We start from the raw sequence: 9,767 nt of genomic DNA on the forward strand, positions 1-9,767 counted from the left end.
TTTGGCCACTACTGTAATTGCAGGCTTAGGTTGGTGGCTAATGAGTCCACCTTTCAGAGTGGGAAGAGGCCTAATAGAGGGCTTTATTACCAAAATATTTCAGGGGAAAAATCTTTTCTGGAATGTCTGAACTCCATTTCAGTTGTCGAAGACAATATGAGGAACAGTTGCAGGAACTGGGTATGTCTAGTTGAATGAAATGAAGGACCAGGGGAGACAGGATAGCAGTATATTCCAATATCTCGGGGGCTGCCCCAAAGAAGAGGGAGTCAAACTATTCTCCAAGGCACCTGAGGGTAGAACAAGAAGCAATGGGTGGAAACTAATCAAGGAGAGAAGCAACTTAGAATTAAGGAGAAATTTCCTGACAGTGAGAACAATCAATCAGTGGAACAGAAGTTGCCTCCAGAAGTTGTGAATGCCCCAACACTGGAAGTCTCTAAGAAGACGTTGGATAGCCATCTGTCTGAAACAGTAGAGGGTTTCCTGCCTAAGCAGGGGGTTGGACTAGAAGACCTCCGAGGTCCAACTCTGCTATTGTATTGCATTGTATTGCATTGTATTGTGATTGTATTAATGAAGAGAAGGACTAGGGGAGACATGGTAACAGCCTTCCAATATCTCAGGGGTTGCCACAAAGAAGAGGGAGTCAAACTATTCTCCAAGGCACCTGAGGGCAGAACAAGAAGCAATGGGTGGAAACTAATCAAGGAGAGAAGCAACTTAGAACTGAGGAGAAACTTCCTGACAGTTAGAACAATCAGTGGAACAGTTTGCCACCGGAGGTTTTCACCTCCCCAGGCTCCAAGGAAGTGTCTGGGGCCTGGGGAGGGTGAAAAACGGGCCCACCGGAAGTCAGGAAATGTGCTGTTTCCTGCCTCCGGAGAGCCTGTGGGGGCGGGGGAGGCCTTTTTCGCCATCCCCAGGCTCCATGTAAGCCATTGCGCATGCGCAGGGGGCAGCAGGGGAAGGGGGTTCTTTGCATGTGCATACGCAGGTGGGCAATGTTCCCTCTAATTTTTTTTCCAGTGTGTGCGGAAAAGTATAGTGTTTGAGCGGCACATTTTCATGCCTGAGCACCTGATTTTTTTTTTTAGCTATAATTGCCATCAGAGCAGATGTTGGGGGGGGGCAAGGAGGAAAAGGGTCCCCTCCCTCTCCCTCAGACCCCCAGGAAGGAAGGAAGAGAAGGAAGGGGGAGGGAAAGGAAAGGAAATGGGAAAGAAGGAAAGGAAAAGGAAATGGGAAAGAAGAAAGGAAAGGAAATGGGAAAGAAGAAAGGAAAGGATGAAGAAGGGAGGGAAAGGGAAGGGAAGGGAAAAGAAAAAAAGGGAAAAGGAAATAAGGAAAGGAAAAGAGAAAGGAAAAGAGAAAGGAAAGGAAATGGAAAACAAGGAAAGGAAAAGAGAAAGGAAAGGAAAAAGGAAAGGAGATGGAAAAGAAGGAAAGGAAAGGGAAATGGGAAAGAAGAAAGGAAAGGATGAAGAAGGGAGGAAAAGGGAAGGGAAGGGAAAAGAAAAAAGGGAAAAGGAAATAAGGAAAGGAAAAGAGAAAGGAAAGGAAATGGAAATGAAGGAAAGGGAAATGGGAAAGAAGAAAGGAAAGGAAAAGAGAAAGGAAAGGAAATGGGAAAGAAGAAAGGAAAAGATGAAGAAGGGAGGGAAAGGGAAGGGAAAAAAGGGAAAAGGAAATAAGGAAAGGAAGAGAAAGGAAAAGAGAAAGGAAAGGAAATGGAAAAGAAGGAAAGGAAAAGAGAAATGAAAGGAAATGGAAAAGAAGGAAAGGAAAAGAGAAAGGAAAGGAAATGGGAAAGAAGGAAAGGATGAAGAAGGGAGGGAAAGGAAAGGGAAAAGAAAAAAAGAAGGGAAAAGGAAAAGAAAGGAAAGGAATTGGAAAAGAAGGAAAAAGGAAAGAAAAGGCAAAGAGAAAGGAAAGGAAAAAGAAAAGGAAGATAGAAGGAAAGAGTGGAATGGATTCGTACTGCTCAAAAGTCTCAAAATCCCGTGGACCCCTTTGGCTCAGGCAGTCCAATTCCACACTGCTTCCCTCTCTCCGCAAAGCGAAGGGATCGCAGAAAGACTGCCGAGGCCGGAACGGGGTTTCAGAGGACGCAATGCCTGAGAAACCCCGGATGTGCAGAGAAACGCAGGCTACCACCAGCGAATCGCCTTTTCCCAGGAACCGACGAAGCCCCAGAGGACCAGTGGCAATTCTCCCTTCTGCAGCGTCATCGGTTCTCCGGGCAGAGTCTTCCTTCATTTCACCAATCCCCAGATGGAGGAGAGAGTTCGGTGCAGAGAGAAAAGGGAGGGAGGGGGGATGTTTTCAGTCATATTTTAAGACATTAAAAAACACCGCGCGGCATTTTGAAACTTATGTGCGGTGTTTTCTTGTTACATGCGCGGCTGCGCAGCTTAGAGGGAACATGGCAGGTGGGCACAATGGGGGGGGGCATTTAATAACAGATATGGGCATGCATCAGAGGTGGGTTCCTACCAGTTCGCACCTATTCGGTAGAACCGGCTCGTCAAATCTACCGAACCGGTTAGAAGAGGTTCCACCAGTGGACCCGGAAAGCAGGCCACACCTACAGAAGAGGCTCCAAATTTTTTTGAAACCCACCACTGGTCTTTGGATATGATTTTACTATACTATCACGCTCATATTTATAAAACTCAGTGCCTCTGTGAAAGGTAAGGATGACTACTGCGTTTGTGGTGCAATCGGAACATTGCGTGTGTTGAAGTTGTTTTAACGCAAACCAAAGATGCCTTTTAAAAAACAAGTTGACATCCTATTCTTATGCATGCCAGTGCTGTGTGTGAGGTAATTTAAGGTGGTTCTGACAAGTGTCGTCAGCACCTTCATATCCGGTCACATGGGCGGCAAGCCACTCCCATCCGATCACATGGGTGGCAAGCCACTCCCACAAAGGAGGCCACACCCACAGAGTAGGTTCGAACAATTTTTGAAACCCACCACTGGCACGCATGCAAGCTCCCTTTTGGCACCTGAGGGAAAAAAGGGTTTGCCAACACTGCCTTAATGGTTATTTGGGTATCCAAAAGAAAACAAGACTTATTTTCGGGGAAACACAGTTGTAATCTCCTCAACTCGCCGAAAACCCAACAAATAACCTTCTGGAGAAAGAGATAATAAAGGTTTATTATAGATCTTGCAAATTTCCCCCTGTGGTTTTTCTCTCCGCGACGTGAACGCTGTTTTGGCTTCTCTCCAATCCCAACTCGGGGCCCTGCTGTCGACGCGCCTCCTAGAACCCGAATTTGGATCCTCAGAGCTTATGGAGCTTATGGAGAAGCATGGTGCGCAGTTCCTTGTTGGTGACGTTCTCCACGATGGACTCCAGGAAGTGGGCCTCGTTCGCCTTGCGCAGGGCGCTCCCCAGCGATTCGTCGAGGTCGTACAGCATCTCGTACTGCGAGAGGATCTCCAAGGAGAGGAGCAGGAGAGGTTCCTCAGTGCCGTGGTTGGGCAGCATGGCGGCCACGTGAAGCGCGTGGCAGAACATCTGGATGTAAACAAAGGACAACTCCCGGATGACGTTCTTCTCTTCCGCAGAGTGAAACTGGCCACGGGCGATGGTCTTCACCGATCCCAGCAGATCGGATAAGCCGAGGCAGTAGAGCCTTCCTACGTGCTTCCATGCCTCCGTTGGCATCCATGTCGTGCCGCTGGAACCGCAGAGGAACTGGAAGGCCCGCAGGAGAAGCACGGACAACTGGAGGTGGTAGGCAAAAGGCCGGAGGTTCAACAACGGTAAATACTGGACATACTCCAGCGAGTAAGGTACGTAGAGGATCTCCCGTTCCAAGAGACTTTTGATCACGTGGACAAGTCTTCTCCACTCGCTTTGGCTACACCACGGAAAGACCTGCACAAGGGCCACCAAGAACCCTTTGCTGAAGAGGTTGACTTCTTCGGGGTTGTCCACATTAATCACGAGGAGAACGAGCATCTGCTCCCGCAGGGCCGTTGAGACGCAACACGTCTCCAACCAAGCCAGCAACCCACTGCCTGGCCCATAATTTGGGAGCGGACGGCTGGTCCATTCCTCCTCCGGAAGCTTACACACCTCGAAAAGAGTAGCCGGGACTTCGTTCTTGAAATGTTCCCCAAAGAGGTTCTTCACACGGAGGCCGATGGTCCAGTCCAAGACGCTGATCTTCTTGTGCAACCAGGCGACCGATTGGGTCCACAGCTGTGGAGACAAGGAGTCCTTCTGGACCAGAAGGATATCACAAAGCTGCGCTAGGTTGGTGACCACCAAATCTTTGGTCTCCAAGGAACACCTCTCTTGGTCTTGTGGTTGGTGCCAATATTGGCAGAACCCATCCAGGAGTTTGCAGAGAGAAAAGACGAGGGGAAACGGGTGGCAGGTATGAATCCAGCTCTGTTCCGATGGGACTTTCAAAGCCTTGTCGAGGATCTGCAAGCAGAGCTCAATCCGGGGAGAATCTGATTTCAGAAACGGGAAGATCAAGCTTTGGATGACGTCTGGAGGAGAGAGGAGGGGGCTTGTCCCACTTGGCTGCATGAGGTGAACTAGGAACTCTAAAAACTGCTCCTTCTCCTTGGGGAAAGAGAGACGGTCCCACACCGCCTCCTTCAAACATTCTAGGAGAAAGTGGACGGAGACGTCGGGTTGACCCTGAGGTTCTTGGAAGTTCAGAGCTGGGAATGAACAGAGGATCTCGGCCAAGTACTGATGGGTTCCCAGGTTGGCGATAGCTAAATTGCTGATCTTCTTGATGGTACCTTCTGGGTTGAGGACCACCAGCCGAGACACAGCAAGGATGGCTTTCTTAAAAGTTTCCCCAGAGGCGCTCTTGATGATCTGGTTGAAGGCCACGTTGAGTTCCTCCTGAAATCGTTCTGAGAACGCTACCATCAGCTTGGAGACGCCTTGTCTGCCCCACGTTGCCAAAACGCCAGCAATGACCTTGTTCTTATCCGGCAAGGAAAGTTCGGTGTAACACTCGAGGATGATCATGACCATCTTGGTTTGTTGTTCTTTTTGGTTTCTGGACGAATCCTTAGAGGATTCTAGAGATGCGACGGTCTCCAGCAACTTCAAGATCAGTTCTGGATCCTGGAAGAGTTCTTTATTCTTCACGAGGCAAGCCACCCAATCCTTGCTCAAGGCCCAGCTCTTCTCCTTCGCAAACACGGAGCACACGTCTTTGTGTCGGTCCATTTTCTTGTCAATGATCACCATGGCGACCGAGGCCACCAGATCGCCGCCAGCGCTCTTCCCCCAAGTCTCAGGGTGGACCTTCTTCAGGAGGTCTGCGATGACTTTGCCCAATTCCAACATCACTCGGGCTTGGTCGAGGTCCTCCGGACCGCAATCAGCCGACCTCTTCTGCAAAGATGCCAAGCATTCGAGGAGCCGGTAGCTTTCGTAGCAGACCTGCCGTGGATCATTCAAGAAGACCAGGAGATCTGAAGACCACTCCTTCAACAAGGAGAGGAGGAAACTTAGGTTGGAGAACACCGATTGCTTGGACAACTTGACCATGTCCAGCAAACTCATGCTCCTCTCGGCTTCCTTCACCTTCGCATCCAAGTCCTTCTTGCTGTACCGGTTTTCGCCGTCACTGCTCCAGAGGGTCACCACCGAGGAGATCTTCTCCAAGTAAGCCTGAGGAGATAACACCTTCGCTTCGCACTCGGTGGTCATCAAGGCAGACAAGACATCCACTAAGTTAGCAAGGGCGTAACACTTCATCCTGCTCGATCCGAGGTTGTCTTTGATCATTTTGAGCCCTTCAGTCAAGATCGGGAGGACGAGATGGACGGTGGAGTTCTCCGGCACGGATGAAGGGCTGCTCTTGAACCTCTTGGGAGGTTGGTCCAGTTCTTCGGACTCCAAAACGTGTTGGTGGGTGACGTTTTGGAAGAGCAGCACCAAGCGGTCTTCCTCGCCTCTTTTGTGCTTCATAATCTCCCACCAAACGTCCAGGAAGAATGCGGCGTCCGCCGGAGACGTATCCTTGGAGACGTACTCCACGAACATCCGAAGTTCTTTTTGGCAAAGGGGATCCGGCAACGCCAGAAGCAGCTGGGTGAAAAGCCGGGGCGCGTTGATGGCCTTGAAGAGCTCGAAGAGGACAGTATGGTTGATCTCCGGGATCGCGTTGCTGACGGAGAAGAAAGCATCGCTCTTCCACCTTTCGTCGGACGGGACGCCCGAGAGGATGAGTTTGGACCAAAGGACAACGGCGGCTTTTTTCTTCCAGAGGTTCGGCTGGGGTGGATAACAGGAATAGGAGGTGCAGATCTCTTGCAGGGCTTCCAGGATGGGTTTGCCCACCACCGGCCAGTCAGATTTGGCCAGTTCGGATAACGATTTAGGATGGCACAGCCTGGACGCCAGCAGGAATCCTCCGTGCAGAATGGTCACTTCGCCGCAGATCGTCACGGGCCCTGTTGCAAAGAAGGAACAATACAGTGCGTCAGGGCTTTCTATTCTTCTACTATGCACTTTCTATGGTGGGAAAATGGGATTGTATGGAGTTAGATGATAGGTAGCCATAACAACATTCTTTCTAGAAAGGCAAGGTCATCCTTTGTTTTTACACCTCTGCACCTGACCGGAACTGGAGGGGTGAAAGCTGCCAGCATGGCAGTGGAAGATTGGACCATGGGATGGGCTTGTGGGCGTGGGGGAAAGATCTTGAACTTTCAACTGGGTGGGGGAAACCGGGAAGCTTTCAGATTCGTGTTTTCCCAGATGTGCCAACGTGGCTCTCTTAATTAAATTGGAACTTTGAGGAATACTTTGCCTTGGACTCTGATTTAATTTTGGATGCTATTTGGAAGCCTGACACGGTGAAGAGCAAGCATGGGGAGCTCAATGCTTTCTACAGGTAGTCCTCGACTTACGACCACCTAAAATGGATGTCGCCAAGTGAGACATTCGTTCAATGAGCTCTGCCTCATTTTACGACTTTTCCTCACCACATTTGTTAAGGGGAATCGCTGCGGTTCTTCAATTAGTCAAATGGTTGTTAAGTGAGTCTGAATGCCTGTGGAGGAGATTCTCCGTCGTCTAGGCCAGTGTTTCTCAACCTTGGCAACTTGAAGATGCCTGGACTTCAACTCGCAGAACCCCCCCGTGGACGCCGCTGCCTTCTTGGAATTTGACTGTGATCTGGGGGGGCCCTGAGACCCCGGCATGCCCAAGGGATGCAGCGCCCCAGCGGTGCCCACGAGATGCTCTTGGAGGACATTTCTTGGCATGGATCCTCGGGCCGACACCCCACCGGAGACCCCCAAGGCGGATCCCCCCGTTACCACCAGCAGGACGTGGGGCCCGTCTTCCTTCTCTGAGGTGCTTTTGGGGAAAGCTTGGGCTGGGTTTGGGGACCACCAATGTTGGGGGCCGGAAGAGGCAGATCTGCAGAGCCGGATGTGAGGAGGGGATTCTCCTCTTCCTACTGCTTGTATATTGTTACAGGTAGTCCTCTACTTACGACAGTTCATTTTGTGACTGCTCGAATTTACAACAGGACTTACGTTTACACACTTAACAATCCCCAGGGCAGTGTTTCTCAACCTTGGCCACTTGAAGATGTCCGGACTTCAACTCCCAGAATTCTCCAGCCAGCTCTGCAGAGTTGAAGTCCACAAGTCTTAAAGTTGCCAACTTTGGGAACCACTGGGCTATGGCAATCCCCGCAGCCTGAAACAGTTGATGGACGGAGGGAGGAATGATAGAAAAAGTATGGAAGAAAGGAAGGAAGCATGGGAGGGAGAAAGGAATGACGGATAAAAAGGGAGAGAGGGATATAGAGGAAGGAAAGAAAGGAGGGCGGGAAAAATGAGGAATAGAAGGGGAAGGGAGAGGGGGACAATAAGAGAAAAAAAAGGGAGGGGAAGTGGATTAGAGGAATGGAGAAAAGAGGAAAGAAAGAAGGAAGGAAGGAAGGAAGGTTAGGAGAATGGAAGAAAAAAGGGATGGAGGAAGGAAGGTTAGCAGAATGAAGAGGACGAGAGCGAGGGAAGAAAGGAAGGAAAGGGGGGAAGAAGGGAGGAGGGAGAAAGCAATGATGGCTAGAAAGGGAAGGGAGTGGGAGGAAGGGAGGAAAGAAGGAAGTTAAGAAGGAAAGAACAGACAAAGGATGGATGGATAAAGAAGGGTGGGAAGGATAGAAGGGAGGGAAGAGAAACAGACGAAGGAAGGAAGGAGAGATCAGACGAAGGATGGACGGCTAGAGAAGGAAGGGAAGAGAAGCAGGGGAAGAAAGGAGAGAACAGATGAAGGGTGGCTAGAGAGGAAGGAAGGAAAGAAGGGAGGGAGGGAAAAGAACCAGAAAGGAGAGATCAGATGAATAAATGGTTAGAGAAGGAAGGGGGGAAGAGAAACTGAAAGGAGAGAACAGACGGATGGCTAGAGGGGAAGGAAGGAAGGGGAGGGAGGGAAAAGAAACAGAAGGAAAAGAGATCAGATGGATGGATGGCTAGAGAAGGGAAGGAAAGAAGGGAGGGAAGGAAAACAGAAAGGAGAGATCAGATGAATAAATGGCTAGAGAAGGGAGGGAGGGAAGAGAAACTGAAAGGAGAGAACAGAGGGGAAGGAAGGAAGGAAAGAAGGGAGGAAAGAAGGAAGGAAGGAAAGAGAGATCAGACGAAGGAACGCTAGAGAAGGAAAGAAGAAAGAAAGAAAGAAAGAAAGAAGCCGACCGATCGAGCGACCCACCTACGTCCATGGCTGCCGCCGGGTCTCCTCCCCACGCGGCTCCTGCCGGGCGAGCCAGGGCGCAGGCATGGTCGAGGTCCGGGCTGCGCGGCCGCCGCTTGCCCCCCGCGGGCTCCGCCAAGCCAGCCGGGCAGGGCGCCTGGGCAGCAGCGCCGCCGCCGCCGCAGACGGAGGCCGGACGGGCCATTGTGCGCTCAGGACGCCGCGCAGGGCACAAGGGGCGCCGGGAGAGCCGCTGGAGCCGCGCTTGCCCTCCGTCCTCCGCCCGGCTCCCTTCCCTCCCTCCGGCCCCGGCTCAGCAAGCGAGACGGGGCTGCGCAAAGCCAAGCACCGTCGCAAGAGCTACCTCTGCCGGCTCCTGCGCAACACTGCACGCCGCGCCCGAGCGGCCCCCCTGCCTGTCTACACCTGCTGGTAAGCGCGCCGCGCGGGTGGGTCGCATAGGATCGCGCGGCTCGGCATAGGATCGCGTTGCGTGCGTCCCCACCTACACCGGCCGGTAAGGGCACCACGCGCCTCTGCCGCGTAGGATCGCGTTGCACGGTTCTGCTGCATAGGATCGCACTGCGTGCCCGACCCCCCCCCGAAGACACCCTGCTTATACTTGCTAGTAAGCGCGCCATGCGGCTAGCGGTCGGCTCAGCATAGGATCACATTGCGTGGGGGGGAGGCGCCTACACCTGTTTGGTAAGTGCACCGCGCAGCTGGGCATAAGATTGCGATGTGTGGCTCTGCCGCATGGGATCGCGTGGCTCAGCATAGGATCGCGTGGCTCAGCATAGGATCGCATTGTGCGCGGGGTGGCTTTTTCCCACCTGCCCATCCCAGCTGGGCCAAGGGAGGGGCGAGAGATCTGTGTCCTGCCCACTGATCTTTGGGGGCAGTTTCTGGGATGTTTGTGTCCCTTGGAGAGACTTTTCAGAATCAGAAGAGAGCTGGAAGGGAGCTTGGAGGTCTTCTAGTCCAGCCCCCTGCTATGCAGGAGACCCTAGACCATTTCAATCAATCAATCAATCAGAATAGAGCTGGAAGGGACCTTGGAGGT

General features: G+C 51.8%; 1 protein-coding gene across 1 annotated transcript; it reads right to left on the reverse strand.

Annotated features, from left to right (window-relative positions):
* Positions 1 to 3,145: 3,145 nt before the first annotated feature.
* On the reverse strand, positions 3,146 to 8,999 carry GEMIN4 (gem nuclear organelle associated protein 4). The gene is made up of 2 exons (XM_087717001.1): positions 8,723 to 8,999; positions 3,146 to 6,447 (listed from the first exon to the last, which is right to left on the reverse strand). The coding sequence occupies exons 1-2, from the start codon at positions 8,907 to 8,909 to the stop codon at positions 3,293 to 3,295; spliced, it is 3,342 nt and encodes a 1,113-aa protein (XP_087573127.1). The 5' UTR covers positions 8,910 to 8,999; the 3' UTR covers positions 3,146 to 3,292.
* Between the last annotated feature and the right edge of the window lie 768 nt (positions 9,000 to 9,767).

This window comes from Thamnophis sirtalis, unplaced genomic scaffold, assembly GCF_051295495.1.
Source record: "Thamnophis sirtalis isolate CommonGarterSnake01/CBP01778 unplaced genomic scaffold, rThaSir2_p1.2 scaffold_5, whole genome shotgun sequence".
Taxonomy (NCBI): Eukaryota; Metazoa; Chordata; class Lepidosauria; order Squamata; family Natricidae; genus Thamnophis; species Thamnophis sirtalis.

What these genes read in the sequence shown, in the direction of transcription:
- GEMIN4 (XM_087717001.1), bottom strand. Translation starts at nt 8,909, where the DNA reads ATGGCCCGTCCGGCCTCCGTCTGCGGCGGCGGCGGCGCTGCTGCCCAG. An exon ending in GGCGGCAGCCATGGACGTAG is followed by an intron (nt 6,448 to 8,722) that starts GTGGGTCGCTCG and finishes TCTTTGCAACAG; the next exon opens with GGCCCGTGACGATCTGCGGC.